The sequence below is a fragment of the Notamacropus eugenii genome, chromosome 5 (genome assembly GCF_028372415.1).
Source record: "Notamacropus eugenii isolate mMacEug1 chromosome 5, mMacEug1.pri_v2, whole genome shotgun sequence".
Taxonomy (NCBI): Eukaryota; Metazoa; Chordata; class Mammalia; order Diprotodontia; family Macropodidae; genus Notamacropus; species Notamacropus eugenii.
In genome coordinates, this window is record NC_092876.1 from 422,504,200 (window position 1) to 422,532,013 (window position 27,814).

The 27,814-nt window shown below is 37.8% G+C and overlaps 1 protein-coding gene across 8 annotated transcripts in view; it reads left to right on the forward strand.

The window, feature by feature from the left end:
* TIAM1 (TIAM Rac1 associated GEF 1) overlaps positions 1 to 23,107 on the forward strand; it is a 320,249-nt gene extending 297,142 nt beyond the window's left edge. For 6 of the 8 annotated variants that reach the window (XM_072615007.1, XM_072615015.1, XM_072615009.1 and 3 more), the window contains 6 exons: positions 4,101 to 4,209; positions 5,595 to 5,653; positions 7,019 to 7,121; positions 14,038 to 14,125; positions 15,286 to 15,458; positions 20,677 to 23,107. In XM_072615007.1, the coding sequence (XP_072471108.1) occupies positions 4,101 to 4,209; positions 5,595 to 5,653; positions 7,019 to 7,121; positions 14,038 to 14,125; positions 15,286 to 15,458; positions 20,677 to 21,146 (1,002 nt within the window). In that variant the 3' untranslated portion in view covers positions 21,147 to 23,107. Of the gene's footprint in view, positions 1 to 4,100; positions 4,210 to 5,594; positions 5,654 to 7,018; positions 7,122 to 14,037; positions 14,126 to 15,285; positions 15,459 to 17,791; positions 17,852 to 20,676 lie in introns of all 8 variants that reach the window. The other 2 variants (XM_072615013.1, XM_072615014.1) reach the window with 2 other exon arrangements.
* Positions 23,108 to 27,814: the final 4,707 nt, after the last annotated feature.

Here is a 27,814-nt window from a genome sequence, read left to right on the forward strand (position 1 = left end):
TAATGTGGGGATGAGGGGGAAGGAAAGGGCCATGTAGTAGAATTTGTAGCAGCCAAAGAAATGAATGGTAGATGTGGTCATATAGGCACCTTAGACAAAATTCAGAGGAAAAAATATTAGATCATAGATTTAAAGTTGCAAAGGACCTTAGAGGCAGGCTATATAGGTCAACTCCCTCATTTTACAGATGAGGAAATGGAGACCCAAGGAGATTAAGTGAATTTCCCAAGATCTGCCTACAGAAAGGAGAATTCAAAACCAGGTCCTCTGGCTCCAAACCCATTTCTCCTTCTACTACACCACATGGCTCCAAAAAGGTGTGATTTCAAAAAAGAGACTCAAAAGAAAAACAAGAGAGGCATTTAAAGAAACTGTTCATAGTGCTTTCTGAAGAACTAAGATTTTTAAATAGCCTGTACAAAGAAAGTGAAGAGTGACAAAATAATCTGGGATATTAGAGTGAAAGAACACCAAAGGGAAAAGAAATGATTAAAACTTAAAAAATGAAATGAAAACCAACCAAAATAAAAAGTGAACTAAGCAGAATGCTGATATACATTTCAAATCATGTAGAACAGCTAAAGTACCAAAAGTCATAGTGAGATGAGGGTGGGGAGGATATGTAAGTTTTTCCCAGAATAATAATTATTACATTTAAAGATATTAAGCAGAAATTGGCAGTTTTGAGGAGATCATAAGATTAAGTGCAAAAGAGCTTGAAGATGGTAGATCCCATGAAAAATTAAGCAAGAATTGAAAGATGGCTCTCTAAAAAAAGAATGTTAACAATGAAGGAAACAACCAGTGTGGAAAAATATAATAGAAAAACCTTAAGATAATCAAAAAGCATTTTTATTATAGCAGAAAACTGAATTGTACTTAATTTAGCAGCTGGAAATACAGACCAAAAAATCACTGGATTATCTACTTTATTGGAAAAACGAAAACGCAATTGACAGACCTGGGTGATAGATTACAGTGCAGCTATCTCTGAGCTACCCAGCTTCCCAGAGAATTTAGGAAAACAAAATAATATGGACGTTTCATATTTCAGGAAATCACAAAATAAAATTTCCCAGAATTGAAGAAGCAAATTATATATTTTATATACAAATTATAAAATATAAATACATAAATATTTAAATTAAGCAAATTAAATATATTTAAAGAATCTATAGGTCACCAACTAGGAAGAAATCAAGATTTAGTTGACTCCATCATATGGCATTACACACCAGTACGACAACAATGGGAAAAGATACAAATTGCCAAAAGAAATTGAGAGATTGAGTACTGTATATGAATAGTTAGGTTCATATTGGAATATTGAAGAACAGGGAAAGATCAACAAAATTAAAAATCTACGTTAATGAAATTAAGAATAGGTCATGAATTCAGAATTTATCCACCAAAACTAAAGAAGAGGTTAATTTTATTATTTGAGAAGGAAACAGATTAATAAGTTTACAAAGAAATAGATGGACTGTATTTAAGAAAATCTTAAAACAACAAAAGATTGGTTCAGCTCATGTTAATGTTTTCATTTGGCCCTATACACAGCATAGAAATTGGTGAAAAGGCTTGCACAGATGCTGACTCTCAGAAGTGCAAGTTGCTACCCCTTCCCAAGCCCCTAAGTCTGCCTTCTGTAGCCTCTCTTAAAGATCCAAGGGTCTTTAGAAGATGTGTTATATTTGGCGGGGCTGAGAGGTCCTGGTGCTAAATTTCCCTGTACAGTTTTCCTAAAAGCCCCATAGGCTGGCTCTCAGGAGCTTTCCTATCAACCCATGTTTAACGAGCCACGCCCAAAGCTCCTGGCAGAAAAGGGTGTCATTGCCCTTCATTCACCTAGCAGGGTGGAAGGACTTGGGGGGAGCAGTGCATTAATCCAATCTAGCAGATTTAGGAATGACACACCTCACCAACTGTGGTGGAAATTTCTTTATAGGGCTAGGTGCAAATGGCTCCTCAGGACAGTCCCTTTCTAGGGACTCTAATTGAGTAAATCAGCTGTACCATTTAATCCTGAAATAGCTTCCTAAGCCTGTGGAACTCACTGAATCCATTAAATAGTGGGGACCACTAAGGGGAGCCCTAAGGATCCCTGCAGGCATGTATTGACTTAGAAAATGATATATTAATATTATCTTTGTTTATTGTACTTTAATTTTTTAGTTAAATATTCCCCAGTTATATTTGAAGCTAGTTGAGGCCAGACTCCACAATACTGTAGACCTCACGCAGGTTTCAGGTCACATGATTGACTCTGCATTAGACCATGCCTTCAGAAACTGTTGTTCTAGTGATTCATCATATGTTTCCTACTATCTGCCCAACTTCTTCATAGTGAAGACCCACCCAACCCCTACTCCCTCTGGAGAAGAAATCATCTTCTTTGCAGGAATGGTAATAAGTCTAGTGTTTTTTTTTTAAACACGGGAAATTTGAGTCTTTGAGTCTCTTACTTCTTTCACTTCTGTCTCACGGTGCTATCTCTAGTAGAACTTCTGGGTGGGAGAACACATGGTGGGTACCTGTCTGCTGTCTATTCAGTCCCCATACCTATTGAGAGAGATGCCGTCAGTGGTGCTTCCATCATCCCTGATTACCTGCCATCCAGCTTTCATTGTACATACCCTTGAAGCTGAGATTTCCATCTCCAGTTTCTAACTGTGCTGAGCCAGTTTACTTGATTATGGTGGCAAGATGGTCTACAACAACCAGTACTTCATGCTTTCTGTATCCTCCTGCAGCCTTCTCCAGTACCCACGGAACCTGAACTCTGTCCCATTCAGAGATCCCATACATGTCTACAGCGGTTCTTTCTACCTAATACCACTGGGTAGTGCCTGCCTGTCTTCCTTATTTGTAGTGCCCTTCCCCCAACTCAACCAAAATGTGAGATACAAGACTGTCTCATCTTCCCAACTGCATGCTATCCCAAATCTTGAGGCAGATCTGACACAGATACCCTATTCCTTCAGGTTTGACTTGGGGATGAAATGAAGTATTTAAAGAAAGGAAATTTACTTAGCTCTAACATAGCCAGGAAATACAACCAAGATACGATGACATTTATCTCCATGTGGAAATGAATATATTCAGCAGGGGAAGGTGTGGTCATTTGTGTGGTCTTCAGATATTCAAGTCAGATACTTTGTATGCCCTTAGGTGACCAAGAAGCAGGGAAGTAGGGGCCAATCACATCCTGGGACAGTTTATTGCCTTTTAGGGAAAAGTACTCTCCTTGAAGGGAAAAGGGGAAGGAGAAAACTGTGGAGCTAGCATAAACACAGGGTAAAGCCAAAAGCATTGTTCCTAGTAGTGTTTGTATGTATGTACAAGAAAAACTACATGCTAACTCCTGAGATTTTTGCTAAAACCACAAGGTTCCTAGCATATTCAGTTGGGTGCATTTAAAATTAAAATGCTCAAGCTGTTGGTCTCTGAGGAAGGTATTATGTGGTTCTATATTTTTAAATTCTTGACAAAGCCAACATTTAAAAGAGTTTACTCTAAATCTCTACTTTGGTCAGAGTGAATTGTGTCTAGAAAACCATGTACTGGGAGGTATTTTTCCCCCAACACATGAACAATTAGAATAGTTTTCTGTGGGTATCAAGTGAAATGGTTAAATCACCACTGGGACATGTTTATATTTTTACTGGCTCATTCTAGGGATAATATTGACTTTGAAGTGTCAGAGAGAAAGATAAGAGAATTGATTCCCTGCCCTTTCCAAAGGTGTCTGCTCAAATATGAAGAGAATTATTTGCTAATAACATTGGAAGGGATTAATTGTGCTATATTGCTAGGGCCTGTCTCTACTTAGGAAATAAATATCTCTGCATATTCGTGTGTGTGTGTGTGTGTGTGTGTGTGTGTGTGTGTGTGTGTGTGTGTGTGTGTGTGTGTGTGTGTGTACGAAGAGTCCAGATTCACACCTTTGGGGGATTTCCATTCCCATCTCCATATAAGAGAAAAAAGAATCAAGGTGGAGTATCCTTATAAAATACAACCCAAAATTGCTTCCTGAATTTCAAAATGCAGTCTTGCAAATATGAATAATTAAAATTACTCATGGTAAATTGGATCTTCAGGTTGCTGATCTGTCCATGGGAGATTTACTCTTGCATACTACAGTAATCTGGCTGAACCCTCCAGCCTCACTTGGAAAATGGAAAAAAGAGCCAGAATTGGCAGCATTTGGTAAGTAGAAGTAGCAGTATTGAAGAAGGAGAAACATCCCTAGATTTTTCTAGACAAGAGAACTTAATTCACAAGTTAATATTTATTGAAGTATAGTTAATTATCTGAATTAGACTTTCTACTATTTCAATGAAACTCTCCCAAATATAAAATTAAACTTCCCGATTAATTATGTATAGCATGGCAAACTAGTTAAAAATGCATTTTAATTAGACCTGGAAAGATCTTAGCAATATCTCCTGTGGGTCTTAGAGCCCTAGACTGGCAGGGAAAACTAGAAGTCATTGTTACTAAAAACTCAGCATACTCCAAAGAATCAAAGTGGGTGAGAGGGGAGTGAATCTTTGGGTAAAGGCAGTCACAATGTGTCAAGACACGTATTCCCTGACCTTGAGAGCTTTAATCTGTCTCTTAAAAATTATATTTTTACAAACTTAAAACAAAATGATTTGTTAAAAGGGTTGTCTTGGGTATGTAGTGGGGGTAAGGATGGAATATGTTGGGAAATGTAAGTGATGTAAAAATTGTTTAAAATTAAAACTTATTTTAAAGAATAGAAAATGGTGTTTAAATTTTAGAGCATAAAGATGAGATGAAGATCTATATTCCATTTATTGACTTACTGTGGAGTAAGAACTATATTGTGGATAAAAATAAATGTTTTGTTCATTAGCACTGGACTTAGAATTAGGAGATGTAGGTTCAAGTCTTGGCTCATTCCATTCCTCATGACTTTAGACAAGTCATTTCACCATTCTCTTGGGCTTCAGTAAAAATGAGGAGGAGGAACACAGAGCAGACCCAAAAGATTTATAAAACCAATAATAACTTTTAAGTGTCATGAAAACTTGTATCAGAGACAGTGGATGGTGTTGTTTAAAGCAAACACTCTCTCTAAACTGGTTAACTGTTTTCTGATGTTATATATTGAAGGATTTAATTTTGCGCTTTTAAAAAATATATTAAAACACAGTTTACCAATTTGAAAAATATTTTTAAATAAAGGTGAGAGGATTGTACTTTTTGATGTCTAAAGTTAACTATAATATTCAGTTATTCATATAACTGTATAATATAATATGTAATATTCAGTACCTAGGTACATCTCCTTTATTCATACTTTCTAAATTACATATGTGACAGTTGAAGTTGTAAGCATTAAATAAGAGCATAGTTTAGGTAGATGGATTTCTGGAGAGATTTGTTTTTCAACCAGCTGAACCAAGACTTTTTATACTTAGTGTAATTCTGGGAAAGTTTCATCTCAAAAAGGTGCTTATTCCTGGACGTAGCAGATGAATGATTGGTGGCAGTAAGCTACTGAAAGGGGGAAAGTGCTATAAATAAATAAACAAATAAATAACTGACATTGTTTTTTTCCCCAGTGTTCAAAATGGCTGTGGTCCTTGTTTATAAAGATGGATCCAAACAAAAGAAGAAACTTGTAAGATTTTTTTTTTTTGTGGTTTCTTTCTATGTGCTCTTTAGGCATGCTTGTTTGAGAGTATTATGACCTTATATCAAAGAAGAGGTCCGAGATTTTCGTTGTTAATATCTCTTTTTTTTTTTTAAGTTTACCACTTTCAAGCAGAATTCCCTTTAAGTCATAAAAAGAAATGGCTATTGTGAGCCAACAATTTAAAGGCAATTAATAGTATCTCTTTAAGTCTTCCTTTTTTTTCCCCTACCTCCTACTTTCCTCTTCCTTTAAAACAAAATTGCTTATCTTTTCTTCTGTTTGCCTGTCAGTAACACTTACTGCATACTCCCATCAACTCGCCCCTACTTCCACATCTGGGGTATTATGTTGGTTTTCAGTGCACCATTTTAGGAAGGAGGGACATTGATCAACTCAAGAGGGTTTAGAAGATGGTTACCAGGATGGTTAAAGACCTTGAGGAGCTAGAGATATTTTGTCAAGAAAGAATTAGGTCTGCAAAGTATTTCAAGGGCAGTCACTTGCAAAAGAGATTAGATATGTTAGCCTTGACCACAGAGGGCAAAACTAGACTTATAAAGAGGCAAATTTAAGCTTGATGTAAAGAAAAACTTGCTAATGAGTAGAGCTATCCAAAAATGGAGTGGACTGCTTGGCTTTCTCCTCACTGGAGTTCTTCAAGGAAAGATTGGATGATCATGTATCAAGTGAAGTAGAGAAGACTCTTGTTTGTCTGTTTTTTAGACGTAATATCTTTTGGTGGCCCCTTCTCGCTATGACATTCTGTGATTCATTCTCTATGAAATCCTGGATATACTCCTTTGTTTATTGTTATTATTGTGTTTGAGGTTTTAGATTTTTTAAAGAATATATGTATGGGAGTTTCTAATGAGAGCATTGCCGGGGCCGGGGTGGGGAAGGGGAGTGGTGTCACAATTTGAAAATCAGTTTGAGGCAGCCTGGTATAAGATTTAATGATATACTGTGGAGTCCGGAGACACATGACATTAGAAGTAGCATGCATTTGCCTTGTGACTCCATCTCTTGCTAGCTAGAAGATTCTACAAGTCAGCTTCTCTAAGACTCAGCTACCTCAGTGGTAAACTAGGGTTTTTCTCCTTCCTCTCCCTTGGGGGATTGTTGTAACAAAAGTGCTTTGTCAACTTTAATGCACCATAACTTTGTGAATTATTATAATAATTGGCCTACAAATAATAATTGTAGCATATATTTGCATAAAACTTTAAGGTTTACAAAGCACTTTACCTGTAATTGTCTCATTCGATACTCATAGATACTACAAAATACAACACCCAATAACCTTGTTCAATATGTTATTCTTTCCTGAAATAGTTTCCATTTTTCATACAGGTAGGCTCCCACAGGCTTTCAATTTATGAGGAATGGGACCCATTCCGGTTTCGTCACATGATTCCTACCGAAGCTCTTCAGGTTCGAGCTTTGACAAGTGCAGGTAAAGTCATCAAATATATACATTTAATATTCTTGGTGGGCATCTTGGTGGGCATCTAGGTAGTACAGTGGATACAGTACCAGGTCTGAAGTCAGGAAGATTTATCTGGCCTCATGCACTTATTAGTTGTGTGATCCTGGGCAAGTCATTTAACCCTATTGCCCGTGGTTTTCTCATCTGTAAAATGAGCTGGAGAAGGAGATGGCAAATGACTCCAGTATCTTTGCTAAGAAAACCCTAAATGGGTTCATGAAGAGTCAGATAGGACTGGAAAAGAACTAAGCCACAAAAATTCTTGGTACAGATTTCTAGCATGTGTGTAAATTATTTTTGTTGTTAATATAACGACTTTTGATCCAAGTATTATTTATTTCCCCTTCTCCCTACTACTCCGGACACAGACTGATTCTATGGACTAAACCTCCAGAGATTATGGCTGTCCATCCTGGAGGAGTTAATAGTTAATAATGCTATCCCCGTTTTGTAAAAGAATAAAAACTTATCTGACCCTGTAAATCTCATTGATCACAAACCATGCTTCACATCCCATCTAGCCACTCACCAGAAAAACAGGACTTATCTGGGAATCTGCCAGTCTCTCCTCCTCACACCCACCTCATCAAGTACCTGTACACCTCCCCCTTCACATGAATACTTTTTGTCTCTCGTTCTTGCTTTGAAAATAATTACCACATCAATTTTACCATTGCTTCGGGAAAGAACATGGCAGTAAGACGACCCTTGTGTTCTATTCCCAAAGCTCCATTCTTTGGCCACCCAACCCCTAATGTATTGTATCTAAAATCTAAGTTCCTTAAGGTGAGGGATAACTTTGTGTTATATTTGTATCCCCTATGCCTACCACATCTCTGGTACATAGTAGACATTTAATAAGTGTTCATTCATTCATTCATTGTCTCCATCTGGCTATTTGATTCATTTTTCTTATTTGTTGCTTTGGTTTGGTTTGGGTTTTTTTTTGTTTTTGTTTTTTTTTGGCATTATGTGTGGTAAAAGTAGTGTTTAAAATTTCTGGCTCTCTGAATTTAGGTTAAGTAAGTTCTAGTGTATGATCAACGAATGTTCCAAATTTGAATAAAAAGTTAAATGCTCCAGTTTTCATGTTGAGTTTTCACCATGTAATTATTAAATTCTGCTACTGGTTTTTTGTTCGATTTGTTAGTTTGTCAAGATTCTATCCAAGTTTCAAACTTTGGTGTTTATTTTGATTTGTTGTGTTTCATTAGTGGATGGAGATTAAAGTTTCCCCACTTTTTTGTTTTTCAACTAATTTCATAATTGCAATTAATTTGTGACTAACTTTTACTTTAAAAAATTATCTGTATTCAAGAAGATGCATTTATATTTAAAATTATATTCTTTCACTGTCAGTGATACTTTTCAGGATGATATCACTTATGTTTAGTTTTCTTGCTTTTTTCAACTTTGAATTCAGCTTTATCCAGCATTGCAACTTATGATTTTCTGTTATTAAGTGTCATAACTATTAATCAAAACTCATTTAAAAAAATGCAGAAACCAATCTACCTTTGGTTATGTTTTTTCCAGGCAATGAATTTATGGGTCTCATGTTTGTATCATCCTATATGCACAGTTCTGTTGGTAGTAGAATCCCATTAATTTACATTCAAAGTTATAATTGTGATATTTGATTTTACCTCTACCATGCTTTGTGGTGGTATAATGGATAGAGAGCTGGCCTCAGAGCCAGGAAAACCAGACCTGCTTCTGACATTTACCTGGCATGTAGCTGTAGGACAACTGAAGTCACTAAACTTCTGAGTGCCACAGGCCCTCACTGAGATTCTAAATTGCAAAAAAATTGCTGAGTTGCATCAGCAGAGGAAGTTCCTCACTAGAACCTCTCTACATTTTATGAAATCAGGGGTTTGGTTTAAAAAAAAAACCTATCGTGTTATTTGTTTTATTAGCAAGGAGTATAGTCTCCTTATTTTATTGGTATCAGACAATCCCAGACTTCTATCACATACACACATGCACCTACACAAAAACATATTACTGTACACAATTCCCTTAATTTCTACTATCACCTCTACATATTTTTTCCAAAAATATTTCTGGCTTCATGCTCCCCCAAGTCCTTATATGTCCATGGACATTTTTCTGTTTTATTTTCTTATTTATCTTTCCCTCCCCTTCGTATGTGATATCCATTAATCAGCACAACTCTGTTGCTGCTTTGTTCTCCTGGTACTGGGCTTACATTAAGGTGTCTGTTAATCAGGTCAAAGATGCTCTTTGCTTAAGGAGGGTTTTACCTACCACTTTTTCTACCTCCTCCTTTGCCCCTAGCTCTTTAGCTGCACATTCTCTATATCTCTTGTTCAGTCAAGTTTGACTCTCCCCATTTGGAGTTTCTTGACAAATTTACTAGAGTGTTTTGCTATTTCCTCCTCCACCTCATTTTATAGATGGTGAACTGAGGCAAACAGGATGAAGTGACTTGCCCAGGGTCAAACAATTAGTAAGTGCCTGAGGCAATTCAGGAAGAGATGTGTTACTGATTCCAGTCTCCTGACTCCACCTAGCCCCAAATATCCCCATTTTACAGATGAAGATACTAAGAGATTCTGAGAAGTCAGGTGGCATGGCTATAAAAATCATGATTTTTGTCCACAGTTCTGGCAGAAGGACCTCCCTCCTGGGAGGATGTAGAAATCCCCTGGTGATCCCAGATTTCTATGACTAAGCCTATAGTGCCATGTTCCCCAGTATAGGTATGGCCAACAACAGGTTAAATCCTTGTCCAGATACCTGGTTTATGTCTAAGGGGAGGACTGTGGGCCCAGAGAAACTGGGAAAATAACCCCTTAATGGGATCAGATGCTGCGAATAACCATGGGAGTTGAAACAATGGGAGTTAATTCAATGCAAAGCTTTTTCTTTTTTCTTTTTTTTTTTTTTTTGACTAGGTAAAAGAGGCCATTATTTACCTCATTTTTACTTAGCCTAAATCACTGAATGGGTGTTTCCTCAGTCAAACTGAGCCCTGTGAAAGACTTTAGCTTTAAAAGATCAAGGTGTCCCACTACATCCTGGGAGGTCTCCAGTCATTCTGAACTATATGTCACCCCTGGACCCAGAAGGCTCCAGAGAAGAAAGTGAGGCTGGTGACTTTGCATAGCCCTCTCTCACTTAAATTCAATTCACTTACATGTCACAGCATTACCTCTCCTTTCGCTCTTTGAGAGCGAAAGATAAACTCCAACAATAAGCTGAGTCCTGGAGTGACTCTACCCAGAGTTGGACTCAGTGAGTCCTTGCCTTGAAGATCCGTTATCATGAGAAATCCCAGCTTCACATACTTTGTAAACTTTATTATTCTTGGGTTTTCTTTGCAACATGACTCATGTGGAAATGTTTTGCATGACTGCACATGTATAATCTGTATCAAATTGTATCAAATGTATCAAATTCAAAAATGTATCAAATTCTTCCTCAAGGAGGAAAAGAGAATTTAGAACTCAAAATTTAAAAAAGCAAATCTTAAAAATTTTTCTTGTAACTAAGAAAAACAGAAAAAGAAAGAGCATATGAGAGTCTATGACAAAACCAAAAAAGGAGAAGAAATACCAGCCTTGTTGCTGTCTCTCCACTACCAGCTCACCCTCTGGCTTGCCTGGCAGGGCAATGATAACCTGCGGAAACTCACCCTTCAGTGATTAGTGTACGTCCAGCCCAGCATAACTTCCCCATCCCAGTGGTTCTGACCCGTCCCGACCCCCCCATCATTGCAGAACCTCTCCTCTCCCACTGCCTGCTCCTTTATTGCCATCCCCTCAACCTGATGCCTCCACACAGTATTTCACTTAAGATTTACTCATCCACTCTGGCGTGCCTACTTTGTAGGTGATAAACTTGCTTTCATTTTAAACATTTTTCTTTCTCACTGTTTCTGTTTTCTTTTACTCACTGAGATCTGGCTCCTTCATGATGAACGCAGCTTCCTTGGCTACCATTTTACTCATATCCCCCAACCCGCTGGTTGTGGTGGAAGAGTTGGAACACTTCTTACATATCTTTACCACTTCAGTGCTCTTCCTCTCCTAGTGTCACTCAGTATCCTCTTCTCCTTTGAGGTTCATTCAATCCATAATCATTACCCAATCAAGATTCTGGGAGCTTTTGTATACCAAGGCTCTCCTTTCCTCAGTGATTTCAATGCCAGGTTCATGGTCTTTCTCTCTTATCCAATCCCTACCCTTGTAGTAGAGTGCTTCAACATACATAGTGATGTTCAAATATGTGTAGTGATATTCCCCCATATACACTAATTTCTCAGTTTCTCAGGTTTCCCATGACTCACTCCTCCATATCACCTCATCTACACCTACACACAAAGATAGCCATACCCTTAATCTTCTCATCAACCACAAGTGATTCACTTCCATGTTTATAAATTCTGGTGTTGCTTTATCTCATAGTTTTTTTTATTCCATCTTCCATCTTTTTTACTCTGCTTTGCAACACCCAGCCTTATTCTTTGTTCCCACAATGATCCAATTCCAATCCAACTCCCGGCATCTTTCCCAGTCTGTCATCTTTGCACTGTCTACACTCTTAACTCCCATCTTGACCCTTTGGAGAGCTCAGTAATATCCTCTTCTCACTTGTCCCTTGCCCTATCCAATTTGCTGGTCTTGCCCTGCCAAGCTCCAACCTTGGATTACTCCCACTGTCCCCTTCCTTCACTCCTATTTGCAGGATGCTGAATGAAGCTAAAAAACACCTCTGATTTGGGACCACAGCAAATATGTGGTACATAATCTTAATAGGTCTGACCATGTCACACATACCTACCTCTACATGCCCCATTCAATAAACTATTATTTCCAGGATCAAATATTAAATCTTCTTTTTGTCATTCCAAGCCCTTCATAACCTAGTCTTCTTATTCCTTCCTTGTCCCTAAATACCCCGAGATTCAGTAACACTGGCCTCCTTCCATTTCCTCTTACTACCCTTGCCAAATCTTGACATTTTCACTAGATATGCCCTATCCTAGGAACTCTCTCCCTCATCCCTGCTTCCTGGTTTCCCTGACTTCCTTCAAGTCGTTCCTTCTACAAGAAGGCTTTCCCAATGCTAATGCCTTATTTTTGTAGATCATTTGCAATATATCCTATCTTTATCTTATTTGTACATAATTATTTTGTGTGTTTTCTCCCCCATGAGACTGTAAGTTCTTTGAGAGCAGATTCTATCTTCTGTTTTCCTTTGTATCCCAGTGATTAACACAGTGCCTGACATAGTCCACAAGTAAGTGCTTAATAAGTACTTATTGACGGACTGATTCATAGCTCCACAACAATGCCTGTCTTTCTACAACCCCCTCGGTATTTACTGTTTCCATCTTTGACCATCGTGCAATGTATGTCATGAAATCCATTCTGTTTTTGTATTCATTTTTCTTTATTTGCCTTTGAACTTGTGATTTGTAGCTTTCTTTCATATGGTTGTTGAAGTTATGATTCTTCTTTTAAGAGCTATCTGTTCATATCCTTTAATCGCTATCTATTGGGGAATGACTTCGTTATACATATATGTGTGTATAACTTAATTATTTTTTTATCTTGGATGCCAAATTCTTATTAAAGAAAATCACTTAAAAATTTTTTTTTATTTATTTTTATTATTTTATTATTTGATCACTTCCATTTCTATCCTACCCATATCAGAAACAACTGTGGAAAGAAAAATCCCATTCCCGTTAACTAAAAAATGCATAAAATATCTGAGCATCAGTGTGCAGATATTTGTGTAAATATAAAATATTTGTGTAAATTCATTTGCAGAGTAGTCCTTAAAGATGTAAAGGACAACTTCAATAACTTGAGGCATAAATTCACTGCTCAGAGCAAGGGGATTCCAATATAACAAAGATGACAATTATTGCCAAATTTTATATACAGTATTAATGCTATGCCACTCAAACTGTGAAAAGGATACTTTATAAAAGGATACTTGATAAAATAATAACAGAAGTCATTTGGAAAAGTAAAAGATCTAGAATATCAAGAGAATTAATAAAAAGAGGTAGGGATGAAGGGGGAATGACACTTTCAGACTTCAAACTATATTATAAGAAAGAGTCATCAGAATCATTTGGTATTGGTTAAAAAGAGTGGTAGATCAATGGAACAGATTAGATGAGAGAATCAGAAAGGAAAAAAAGGTCAATAACCCAGTGTTTGATAAATCAGAAAACATAAATTCCTTCAGAAAGAACTATTTGATAAAAAGCACAGGGAAAAACTGAAAAACTTGCAGAGCATACTGGAAAATAGAAATATGGTTTAGGCCAACACCCTATATTATATTGTACAATACATTATAACTGAAAACATGATATTAATATTAAATAAAAAATTAGGGGAACTATTTCTTTTATTATTTCAACTGCATTGATTTTATTTATGACAAAATGTTTTATTATTATATAGTCAAAATTGTCTATTTCATCTCCTGATTCCCTCTAAACCTTGTTTCATCAAGAACTTTTTCTCTGTCGAACAGCTTTTTACATACTTCCTAGAAGAAACGTGTGTCTTTTTACGTTTAGGGGTTTTAATTGAACTTAAGGAGTTTTGCATGCATTTTTACAGAGAAGAATGAAAACCATTTTTGTGAAATCCAGTATTTGTTCATCAATTTGAAATGTTTGTGTCTAATGGTAGCCATCTAATGGTAGGGTGGGGGGAGGGGAGAAAAGAAATTTACACGATAACTTTATTATATATTTAAAAGGAGTAACAGTTGCGTATATTTGCAATTTCATTAAAGAAATGATTGTTTTATTCCATAAATTAAAAACAAAAATATGTTTAAAAGAAATGAACTCATCCTCGCTTTGTATGGGTCACAATTTACCTAGATGCAGAAGCTCATTCAGTCTGTGAGATTGTCCACATTAAATCAGAATCTGAAGGGAGACCAGAGAGATCTTTCCACCTTTGTTGCAGGTAAGTGTTCTTACCTGAACTGTATATTCAGAAGGAAGAGCTCTGTACAGAGGTTTTTATGTCATTGGTGCCCAATTAGTGTTAGTTAATAAAAAAACAGTTCCTTAAGCCTTCAAAGCCTACAGTGTAAACTCCTGCTGTGTTTAGGCTGAACTTAAAAAGTCCAGTACAGCAAAGGTTACTAATATTCAACAGACTCTAGGTATAAAAATGGTTAATGCTTTAGCTTCTGAAGACATATGTAAACTTTTATATACAGGTAATATTTAATAGAAAGACTCCTACTTTATTTACATCTATAATATGCAGGTATGGCCATAAGCAATCCTATATGTCTCTTCTTGGAAAAACTGCTTTATTCCCATTTGTCATTTATAAAGTCCTCAAGAGGCTGGAGAATTGGAGTGGCAGGGAGAGAGGGAGCAAAGGAGAGTAGTGAATGGAGATACAGTGGTCCAAGGTGACATCATGAATCCGCTCTGGATCCATAGCCTGAACTTGTGTCAATAGAAGTAATTTTTGATTGTACCGATTCCGTGTGTACTAAGAAAGATTTTAAAGTGTTCAATAAATGTGATATCTATTTAAAGATTAAGGGGCTTTAATATTAAATAAAAATGTGCAGAAAAGTAGAAAATGGGATTTACACGTTGTAAAGGACGACTTGTATGTTTACTTTTAATATTAAATATTTTGTTTAAAAAAAAAAGGGCTTATTGTAAGGAAGGTCAAGAATGTTTACTGGAAAAATCCATTTACCAAAATAATTTGGGGGTTGTTCTTCAGACTCACTAAAATGTTATAGTCAAAATTGGAGAAAGTGTTTGAGGATTGTGAATTCTGAAGTATTTGTAAAGAGCAGAGTTTGCTTATATTTTGCTGTATACAATCTATCTCTTTTTAAGCTACTAGACATAGATTGGTGTGCCACAGTAGTTATACAAATGAATATCAAGTAGGGTGGAGAAGGGAATACATGTTTACTGATTTCTTAGTGCAGCATAAGAATTGTAGTTTTTAGATCTCTGGATTTGTCCATAACCATTCAACAAGACATTATGTGACATATGACTTTGTTCCATATCATTAGGAGTTCTAAATATATATTAAATACCTCTGTCTTTTAACTTATTTGAATCTTTTCTTTTTCTTTTTTTTAGCTCCCCTGAAAGTAGAAAAGATTTCCTGAAGGCTGTGCATTCAATCTTACGTGATAAACACAGAAGACAGCTCCTCAAAACAGAAAGTCTGCCCTCATCTCAGCAATATGTCCCTTTTGGAGGAAAAAGACTATACCCCCTTAAAGGTGCAAGGCCAGCTATGAGCAGGGCAGGTACTGTAGGGATACAGATTTTAAAGATCCCTGTCATCCCCAATCTGTTATAGGACCCAACTTGCTGAACAAGACTAAGGTGGGGTTAAGGCTGGTGCTTTGGCTTTTCTTGGGTGTAATTTCCTCTCCCTTAGTGCATTTCTTTTATCATCTGTTTATACCTTTTCTCTTCTGCTTCAGGTTTCCCCTTTTCTGCCCTCCTACATTTGACTTGAAAGCTCTGCCATACCCCTTATTGCTAAGCCTGTGACAACAACATCCTCTTTGAAAAGTAGTCCTGATCACGCTATAGGAATGAAGATAGCTGCCTTGCATGCTGGTTGGCTTTGTTTACAGAGAGTAATTTGTATATTTTTCACCAAGTTCCCAGCAAGCTGTTCTGTAAACATGGTGGTACAGTGATTAAGCAACTCACTCGTTCTCAATAATTATTGTTTCTGGTCTCGGGGTTCGTTAAAATATCGGGAGAGTTTGCTTTCTTTCATTTTTTCTTTCTTTCCTTGCTCTCATGCCTGAGATGACTTCTTTTAATTCAGTGCTTTGATGGAGCTGTGATCTCATTGAAATGGAGGCTCCCTTCAGTGTCACAAATTATAAACTTTCTCAAAGTGGTAATTCTTGTCCACATCCCCACATGAATCCTCCATGGAAAGCCTGACTGGTGCTCAGGACCTTTCTTTGCAACATCTGAGACTACCAGTGGATACCAGTGGAGAACATAGAGCCTCCATCAGGCATCCTTGGATTCTACCCCATGCTTGGCCCACCTCCCTCGGAGATCATTCATCAGTTTGAGGATGTCCCTTACACTAGCTTGTCCTACACTATTGCTAGTGTATTGTATCTTGTGCATACCAAAAGAATTGCCTCTGCAGTCGTTCTCAACTTTGATGTTTCAGTAGCTTTGGTGTTCATGACTGAAATCCATAAAGCACCTTGAGAGGTTTCTGTTTATTTATTTTGCTCCTGGCTTATGATTTCATTAGTATGGAGGACTCCCCATGTAGAAATTCTCTCCGGTGATGCAGACTGGCAACTCTTCTGCCACTTACAGTCTTCTAGAATTGCTTAGACACTGAGAATTTAAGTGCTGCCCAGTGGTCATATAGTGTATTTTAGAGGTAGGATTCAAATCTAGTTCTTCCTGATTTTGAGATCTCACTAGACTTTGCTGCCTCTGGAAAAATCTTACTTAAAAAAAAAAAATACAGACCTAAAGGGTTTGTTTCAGGAAGTGACCTGAAGTCATTAAAAGAGCTGCACAGTTTTCCGAAGGCAATAGTATAATCTATTCTTTTCCTATTGCTAATGAAGATTCCCCTTCATTATCTAGGGGCATATAAGGTGGTGCAGTGAGTGCATAGAAAGCTGAACCTAGAGTCAGGAAGACCTGAGTTCAAATTTGGCCTCAGATACTTATTAGCTGTGTGACCCTTAAGTGGCAAGTTATTTAGCCCTATTTGCCTCAATTTCCTCATCTGTAAAATGGAGAAGGAAATGGCAAATCACTCTGGTATCTTTGCTAAGAAAACCCCAAAGACTCAGACATGACTTGTAATAACTGAACAGCAAAAACAAACGTAACTGTATCTGCAATATATGTCCAAGATACTTGTTTTGATAGATTTGGTCTTTGGGTTTGCTATCCAAACGCATTATCATAATCTGGACAGTAGGTATTCCTTATCTGTTAAATTTTTCCCACTTGGTGGTTAGACCAAACTGTTTTTGAGTCATTGCGGTAGTTAGACCAAACTCTTTTTGGATCATTAAGGATTTTGCTCAGGAAGCTCTGTGAAGTTCTAAGACCTGACATAATCAAAATACTATTGGCAAACAGGAGCATCTGGGGACCTCTCCATCTTTAAGAATTATGCTGACCATCATCCATTTCCATTGCAGTGGCAAACACAAAATTACCTCTCCTTACTTTAAGCTTCATTTGATTTTTAATCATCAGAGGGTCATTGAAGAAGTCATCTCTATTCTGTCTTTCTGGTGAATCTTATATCATTTTAATATATCCCTGGGATAGACTTTCTGAAGGAGAGTCTTTTCATTTGAGAAAGGTTTGTCCTGATAGAGAAAAGGGGGAAAGTGGATTTGTTCCTGAGGTATAAACTTAAGATTCATTCACCCTCTCCAAGAGGTTGAGAGGGCATTACTAGAACAGTTCTCCTTTTGGGGAGCACAGCTGTGATATATTTCCAGAAAAGGCAGAGTTTTTCCATTAGTCATATCCAGATAGTTTCATTTCCTCCTCCTCTGGAGGCAACCTCAGATTGTCCTACAGTGTGTGACCTTTCCTCCATCATCTTCCTCCTTTTCTTCAGCTATGTCTAAGAGGCACAGTGTCCTGTGACTGGGTGAAGACCCTCAAAGAGAAAGCTTAGGTAATGCTGAGAAATAATTCTCTGGTTTTTTTAAGCTATAAAAATAATTCTTCCATTAGACAGGTTTCAGTGAATGAATAAGTATTTGTTAAACGCCTGCTACCATATGTGCCCTGTTCTGCACTGTCGGTAAGGAATCTTGCCAGTCTTGATATACTGTCCATTTTTCTGTTGTCCTGTGATACCCTTATTTTAGCAATGTTCACTTCTCCTTTTCTATGTCTTCTTATAAAAAGATTGTAACTTGGAAATTCCTCTGTCCAGGAATATTTGTTAAAGATGAATTCAGCCACTTATATTCAGCCGCTTTTTGTATTTTCATGTTCACACTTTCGTGAACTCAAGTTTATTGAAAGTAAGCATTTTCAATCTTTAGGGAACTCATTAGCAGTTCCTTGTAAGCTTTAAGCCATTTTTAAATACCCAAAATTTTGCATCTTTGGAACATCCAGAGGAACTTTTACCACCTCCTATTGGGTAGGGCAAATGAATAATTCACTGACTCATTGTTAAAAACATACTTATTTTTCTCCTTTTGGGAGCACGTATCTGTAATCAGACAATTGGCTAAATCAGTCCAACACTAAATACTCTTTCCTAACATTAGAAAAAGAGAGTTTTAAAACAAAGAATGTCTGAAAAAGTAGAGGACACTCACCCAAGAGGACTAAGTTCGTAAGTGGAAGTTCATGCTTTGTTTTGTGCTATCATTAAATGAAGGGAATTTCTCTAATTCCACTCTGTCTAAAGCAGAATATTTTGACTCATCACCAAGAAAGTCTAACAATATTCTACTCCCTTTATTTAATTGACTTCAGTCAGAACAATAACTAAGGTTGGGCAGCTGGAGTGTTCTTCCAGTGTGCTAAAATTCCTAGAGGCATCAGCAGCAACTTTCAATCCTTCAACAATGTGGAAACAGCTGAGTTTAGTACCTTGTTTGGAAGAATAGTTAAAGTAGGAGGCAGCTTCCTCTCTACTCTCATTTCCACCAAGGTGACTATAACCCAATGAACTTCTTTGTACCTCCCCCTGTCCTTTTTTTCCCCTCTCCCACCAGGCCTTCTTCAGCAGTATGCTGGCATAACAGGTAAAGAAATTCCTAGTTACAGCTCTGACTAGAGATGATCCATTATTGAGTTAAAACTGGCTCAGGAAGAAAGCCAAATTATACTATGATATTGAGATATGTTTGGACAGGAATTTCTTGGGTTTTTTTCTGAATGCTTTTCAGTTTTCTTGGAAATGCCTTTCATTTCTTCCCATATCAGGGCATATTTGTCCATGTTTTAAGATCGAAGATCCCATTTTCATACCATCACCTTGGGCATGAAAAAGTGGACAGAGGCCTACCTAATTAGCCTAAGATCACATTTGGACAAAGGGAAAAACCAGTATCCAAGTGTTATATGCACTAAGCCTGCGTTAACCCACTGATCCTTTGACTGAAATTGCTAGGTATCATGATAGAATCTGGGAATGGTTAAAAGTGGTCTCAGTGATGGAGCTACTTGAATTATGATAATTTGGGCCGGTCAAGGCAGTTCCTTGTGGGATTTAACTTTAGGTTCTCTGGGAACTTCTGTATCATAACACTTCATCTTCTTGTGTTTAATGTGACAACTTTATTACTAGAGGAGAAGGAAAAACAGCTATATTGCCTTGTGAACAGCACTTTTTATGTATGTGAGTGAGTCAATAATAGCTAGAATTTCCTCTTTTCTTATTTAGTAATATTATAGCACTTTGTTTATGAAGTGCTTTGTAATCATTTATTATTTGTTTCAATAATGATCTAGCTGTTAACTAGTCTACTCTACAGAAGAATATAAAAAAGTTCAAGGCCAGGTGATTCCTGCAGGAGTTGTCTTAAGGTATAGTCAGTGTTTGGGTTTCCTGAATTCCAAAGCTAAGTTTAATCCTTTTTGAACGCATAGTCAGATTTTTTTCTAAACAAGATATTGTGGTGACTGGGAAATGAACTTTTTTGATCAGTCTTAATTTTGTTTCCCCCTTCTTCCCCCACCTCAAATCTTTGATAATCTTCAAAATACATTCTGGGCAGAGCATAGTGGTACATGTCCGTGATCCCTGCTGCCAGGGAAGCTGAAGTTGTCCTTGAGCTCCAAATTCTGCACTAGAGGAAGTTAAGCCATTTGGGTCTGGTACCAATATGGTTACCCCTTAGGAGCAAGAGGCCACCAGGCTGCCTAAGGATAGGTTAGCCAGTCCAGGTTGGAAACAGAGCAGGCCAGAGTTCCTGTGCAGATCAGTAGTGGGATCACGCCCAGAAGCGGCCTTTGCACTGCCAGCCTGGGCAGATTGGAAGAACCAGTCAAGATGGATGGATAGATGGACAAAGAAATAAAAGAAATTCTGAACTCTTGGCCCAGCTAAAAATCTTAAAGAGGCAAATTGATGGTTTTGCTCATTTGGTATTGAAAAAATTCTAGGTCATGGCCACTACTTTATGGTCTTTCTTGATTCTCTCCTTAGGATAAGGGCATGACCAATCAGAAGCACAAGGTCACACTCAACTTCTTGTTAAAAGAAATAGAAGTAAGCACCACTCTCTTACATCTGACCTCTAGGTCGTCAGATTCAAGTAAAAGATGAGAGAATTAAGTCTCATTCTCCTCACCCTTCCACCTATTGCCATAGTCTCCCTTTAAATATTCTCACTGGGACCAAGGAAAACTTAGATTCAGTGTACCTAATGATTAAGTTGTTAGGGGAATGTAATCTATATTGGCATATTCTCTGGAATTTCGTTTCATGTAAAATATATGGGGGTTTATTTTTATATTTGTTTTGTGTGTGTACAGTGTCAGCCCCAAGTAAATCTCTTGGGAGAAGGAGGAGGCGTCTGGCCCGAAACAGGTTTACCATTGATTCAGATGCTGTCTCCACAAGCAGCCCTAAGACAGAGTCCCAGCACCCCTCCAGTGGCAGGGACACTGACCGCTGGGTAGAGGAACAATTTGATCTTGCTCAGTATGAGGAGCAAGATGACATCAAGGAGACGGACATCCTTAGTGACGATGATGAATACTGCAAATCCATGAAAGGGTCCCCAGTGGACAGAGACCTTCAGGAGCAGCTACAAGCTGCATCTCTCAGTCAGCGGGAAAGAGGCCAACAAGCTATGGATAGTCATGCCTCAAGGATGACCCAGCTCAAGAAGCAAGCAGCTTTGTCTGGCATCAATGGCGGTCTGGAGAACGCTAGTGAGGAAGTCATTTGGGTTAGGCGTGAGGACTTTGTCCCCACCAGGAAACTGAACACCGAAATCTAAATGTCACTTTCCCTTTAGGTAATATTTGTAGGTTTCCCCCCCCACCCCCTTCCTACTGAGAAGACTTTTATCCTTTAGATTGCGCACTTGCACACAGGGTTTTGGCAGTTGACTTGTTCCAAAACCATGTAGCCACATCACTTCATAAGTTTTAACAGAAACAGAATAGTTTAGAATTTGAAAAAAAGTAAGCTGGAGTCTTGTATTGTGTACATTACCAAGGGCTTTTATTTATTCTCAAATAATCAGGGGCTGAGAAATGAAAATATATATGTATATATTTTTAAAAAGCGCATTATATAGCACTGGAAAATAGGTTACTGAAGGCATTTAAGTATGTACGGCAGATGAGCTTCAGTGATAGCACAGAGAGCAAAGGGTTTTGGGTTTTGTTTCGTTTTTTATCTGTGAGATTCATCTCCTTTATAGGAAACTGCCTTGAAAAATATCTCTGTACAATTTGCAGTGTTCTTACTCCTTTCTTTCTTAGATGTCAGAGAATATTTGTATTTTAGAAATGTGTGAGGAAGGCTTGGGAATTTATGTTTTGATGAGCCTTCTCCCCTCCCCCTTTTTTTGGTCTGTGACTGGTCTTTTTTAATGTCGATGCTGGAAGCTCTAGTTTTGCATAGAATCATAAAGATGCCAAACTCTTTAAAAAAGAGATCCAAATTTATCACTTGAAACAAAACACTATTTTTTTTAAAATGTTACCTGATGTGCAAGACACAAATAGTTGAGATTTTTACAGTGTTAACGTAACTCCAGGTCTATAAAATGAAGTTAGGCATAGTGACTTTATATTTATAAATGAAAGGTCAACTGGAACTCTTTCTTGGGAATCATGTTTTTTCCAAGAAGCAGATTTTATGTTTGAATATATATTTGAGATGGAAATTTATTTGAATTAGAAATTAGCAATGAGTCTATATGTTTCTGGTGAGTATAGCCAAGATGGGGGTGGGGTGGAGAACTTGACCAACAAATCAGTCATTTCCCCAAAAAGTTAATATGGCATACCTTGATTTTCCCATAACTTTATCCATAATGTTCTCTTCCATGATAGACTATCACTAAACCTCTAGAAACCAAAAACCTCTTCACAAGTCTCTAGTGTTTAACAATTTCTTCATGCCAACAAAGCAGGGTACACATATCAAAATCTAATGTTTTAAGTAGATCCAAATAGGAAGAACAAAGGCAAGTTATGGCACTTTTAATTCAAAATAAAGCAAAAAAAGCGAGGGGGGGGAAGGGTTATAGCTCCTCCACCCTACCATCCCATTCCACAAATGTTCACTTCCAAAGAAGGGCTCAAATATGAAATCTTTCTTTTGGGGATAAATATCTATTTGGTGTTTGACACATCAGTAGATACTTAAGAACCTGAATTTTATAGTAGCTTTAGGGATTATATTTTATACAAAATCATTTATAACTTTATATTTTAAGACATAATAGAAAATGTTCCAAAACAGTAATGCTTCTATGTCCCTTCTAGTCTTACCTGCTTTCCTACCTTATATCCTCCCCACCTCCACTCTCACTCCCCCTTTCCCTTTTGGGTTTCCAGGGGCTTGAGCTTAATATTTTGAAAGTCATATTCTATTAAACTTTTGCTATACTCTCTGGTTTTCTTAAAAGATTTAGAATGGTTTCTATACCCTTTGTATCACTTCATTGTTCCATATTACCTCTGGTTCAGTTGTTTAATTAGAGAGGTAGAGATTTATTAATAGCCCTTATATACTGTACCCAGTGAAACATGGCCTGTTTTAAAATACTGCAAAATCTGGTGCTTGGAGAGGGTTTCATCGTCTCTGTACATATTGTCTTGACGTGTCTATGTCAAAGGTTCTTATATATTTCTTTTATAAGCTGAAAGAAGGTCTATTTTTATGTTTTTAGGTCTATGAATGGAATGTTGTAAATGCCTGTCAAAAATAAAATATTGAAAAATATGTGGATAGTTGTGTTTCTGCTTGATTGGAAAGCTTGTAGAGGGAAGAACACATTGATTCCTCAAATCTTAGTATTGGAAGGAAACACAAAAGAAGACCTGTGTTTAAATCCTTCCTGAGATATTTACTAATAGTGTGAAGCTGGGCAATGTCCCTTATCCTCTCTCAACCTCAGTTTTCTCATCTGTCAAATAAGGGGCAAGGAGGAGAGAGAGAATGGAACAAGCATTTATTAACTACCTGATACACTCCTGGCATACATACCATGTATGTAGCTATATGCTACATACAGTATTACATGGTACTGTGCTAAGAGCTTTGCAAATAATAATCTCCTCATGAGGATAATAGCTCCTGTCTCACAGGATTGTGAGGATGAAAAGAGATAATATATGTAAAGTGTTTTGCAAACCTTTAAGCAATATGTAAGTATTAGCTAATACTACTACAAGTTAGTCCAATCCCTACCCAAATCTCAACATTGCTGTGAAACTATTTTCCAGTCTCTTTTAAGATCTTCAGTGACAGGGAATTCAGCTCTCCCTAATTTACATTTTATTACTCGGAGAATCAACTGGAAAGAAGAGTTAAAGCTTGGAAGTAAGTAGTGGATCCTGGGCATTCTTAGGGAATTTTTTCCAAATCTGGAGCTGAGCTTCTCATCTCCAGAGCTCAGGCTTCACACACCAGCCTATAACCTCTAGAACCCAAAAGAACACAAACTCAGCCCAGACATCCCTCCAGAAGTGTGCAGAGCCTGGCCCTTACGTGAAGTCCAGAGTTAGGAAGTCAACTGGAAGGGTGAATAATTTAAAAATCCCACCATAAAGAGCTAATATGGTGACAAGAATATTTTTCTTCCAGATGACTCTTCATACACAAACCCAAAGGAAGACAACTTCAAAACATTTACAAGCAAAGCCTTAAAGAAAAGCATAGCTTGGCTACAAGTTTAACTAGAATTTCTGGAAGATATGGAACAAGAGTTTTAAAATGTTTTTATAAATGAGGTGAAAGGATTAGAGAAATAGGTTGGCAATGAAATGAGAGCTACAGAAAAAAGAATTGAAAATAGAATTAGCAGTTTGGAAGAAATACAGAACCTTAGCCAAACAACAGGCTTCTTGAAAATTGGAATGGTCCATATAGAATTAATAACTCAATAAAGACAACAAGAAATATTAACATCAAAGGACTGCCAAAATAGAAGTAAATTCAAGGTTATCTCTTAACAAAAATAACTGACCTGGGAAAGTGACAACGGAGAAATAATTTAAGAATCACATAAAATCCATGACCAAAAAAAAAAAAAATCAGACTATATTTTTCAAAAAATCATGATACTGTTCAAATCACTTAGAATCTGAGAGCAAAATGAAAATAGAAAGAATAAACCAGTCATCTTAAAGAAACACTAAAGAAAACTCCAACATATGGTACAGCCAAAATCCAGAGCCTCCAGGTGACAGAATGTAATCCTTTGAGTAGACAGAATAAATATATTCAATTACCAAGGAGCCATAGTCTGGATCACTCAAGATTTAGCAGTCACCAGCATAAAGAAACAAATTGGAATACAATATTCCAAAAGATACAGGCTTACAACAAAGAATAACTTAGCCAGCAAAGCTGAATATAATTGTAAAAGGGGAAATGGGGCAGGGAACAGGTTTTTAATGAACTAGACTTTCTAGCATTCCTGATGAAAAGAATCAGAATAGAATAGAAAATTTGGAATAAAACAAATTAGAATGTTCGAAAAATTAACTCTATTTGGATTTGGTTAGGGTTTTTTGTTTTTTTTGTTTTTTGACAAAAATGCTAGTTTGCCATTTCTTTTTCCAGCTCATTTTACAGATGAAAAAATTGTCAACTGGATGAGAACCAGCCTCTAATGGAGGCTGGAAATGGCTAGAGGCATATGTGTCAGGGATTAACAGAAGTTTAATTTCAGAATGAGTAAAATGCTTGTAAGCAGAAGCCCCCTCTTGAGGAAGGCTGAACATGCTGGGGCAAAGGCAAGGCTTATATACATAAAAAAACTACAAGAGGGCTAGACCACACAACACAATCATTGTTAGGTCTTCAGTAGCAGTTCTCCTGGCAGGCTCATGTGTGGGCAGTGCAGGAGTTCCTGGGATCTATGTGAACAATCGGCTGGTTGTCTCAAGTCTAAAGGGTTGTTAAGTCTTGTGATCATTCAGCAGGATACAGAACCAGAGTTAGCATGGCAGGAACAGGAGTACGGTACCTGGTTCGGTTCACTTGGTTGTAATAAGAAAGAGGGATTACGAGCATGTCAAGAGATGTGATGGATGGCTTTGGGCTTCAAACACATTGGCTCTCAGGTCCCTGGAAAACAAGAGAAGCTCCAACAAACCTAAATAGTTATTGATTGATATGAAAAATCATAAATCCCCTTAGTGAACACCCGGTGCTCATCAAAGCAATGCACTTTGCCAGAGGATGAGATCATCCAGAGTGCAAAGGATTGTTGTTATGCCAAGCTTAGGGCAGAACCTTTAGCTACGGAAAACAGGGTGTCACCAAACATCCTGACAAAACTGAGGCAAACAGGATTAAGTGACTTTCTCAGAGTCACATAACTATTAGTGTTTGAGGCTGGATATGAACTCATGTCTTCCTGACTCCAGGCCTGCAGCTCTCTCCACTGTGCCGCCTAGCTGTCCTAGGAGCATAGATAAATAACTAGAAGTCTGGAACATTCCTGAAGTAAATGAAATAGATTAGAGCCAAGGACATGCTGGAGATAACTTGTATTAGATAGAGAGAGCCAACTATTAAATTTAAATGTGAACATTTATACTTCAGAAATCCAACTCTAAAAATCGAGTTTGATTTATTGTTTTGTTGAGAACCTAAATTTAAGAAAGTGACAAAATGCTAATGTACGTTAAACTTACAAATGTATTATGCATAAATTTCTTTTGAGATCCAGTTGTTAGATATTTACCAGCACAGCCCTTTCTAGAGTCCTCTTACTTCATTATTTTTTGGCCTTTTGCTCTTCTCACTCAATAAAATATGTTTACTACAATCCAAGGCAATGGAATATTCCAACTATTAACCTAGATATTTTAATCCAATTCATTTTTCCCAGGATATTGCTCTAATAGCTAGTGGAAAGCTCCTATTTATTTCACATTGCTGCCTATAGCAAATACTTGCAAGGAAAGCAGAATACGATCTTTAGCAACCAAGGTCTGTGATTCATAATCTGACACATTCCTTTCTTGTACTGATCGCGCAGGATGGCGAAGCCGATCCCCTTGTTACTCTTGGTCACCACAGCCACCCGGCTGCAGGAAGACATGACTCAGCTTTGGGAAAGGGCAACAAGTCTGAGACCCTGAGCAGGGGCTGGTGTGGGGATGCAAGCCCAAGAAGGAGGCTGGGGGTGCGGGAGAGTGTGCAGAGAGGCTGCAAGTTGGGGCAGGCGCTGGTTATGAAGCCCATACTTGGGCGCAGGTCCTCCTTCTCTCCCTCCCTCCCTCCCTTTCTCCTTCCCTCCCTAGGATTGCTGATTAAAGGGCAATAAGTAACTTCCCAGCTTCTCTCTTCCCCTGTCCCACACATGCCTTTCTCCACTAAGGAAGAATAAACAGCCAAGGAGTCCCAGGTTTCTCAATTCCAGGTGGAGGAGGAAAACAAAGCACAAAACACAGAACCACAAACCTTTAAGAGGGTGGATGCATTCCCTTTTGTCTCCCTTTGTTGTTCTCTCGGATAATTATTTAGTTCATAAATATTTTATTTTCCCCTTATTTCCCCTAATTTATTTTTTCCTAAATCACCCCAAGTTTAATGAGCCATTAAAAGTTTCAGTTCAATGCACCCAGGTGTGGTGGCAGAGCAGAAGCCGTATACTTGGAAAGTGTCCAAGATACTCCCAAGTGCCAAAGAATTCGTGGGAAATATCTCAGAAAATTTGTCTCTACTATGGTTTACCCAGAGAGAATTGGTGGGTAGAAAGACTGAAGCTTCTTCAAGTGTCTGCACATAGTCTAAGGAACATGCCCAAGAAAACCAACCGACCTGCCCAGAGTTTTTTCCTCCATCCCTGTGGTGTGGGACTTTTTGCAGGATACATGCAAGCTTCCTTCGATTATGGGTGTTTTGGATCTTCTGTGGTTTGCAAAAACATCACCCCTTCGGGAAACGTTTATTAAGCACTTGCTTGTTACAATCTGTGTGTTCAGTGCTGAAAGTACAAACATAAAAGTAAGATAGTCCTCACCCTAACGGAGGATGTATTCTCCTGGAGCTAAAGAAGGTGTTCCCAGATAAATATTCGACCTCAAAATAAATACACATTTATTTGGGAAAAGGCAGGAATTGGGCACTAGCAACTAGGGGAATCAGGAAAACCCTCTTGAAAGAGGTGGCTTAAGTAGAGCCTTGAAGGGGTTTAGAGGCTGCAAAACTACAAGGAAGGAGATCATTGTAGGCATGGGATGATAACTGGGGAACAGATGTGGAGGTAGGAGATTGGATGTCCCATTCTGCAAGATGTCACATACCTGCCTGAAAAACTAGGAAGAGGACAGATGTGGCCAGAGGAATGTGGAAGCATCCTGAAAATGCAGCCTGGAGCAACATCCTTAAAGGAACCTGATTCACAGACATCCACTTATCCTCAATTCTTTGCTACTACTTAAAAACACATACACACACAGACATACACTA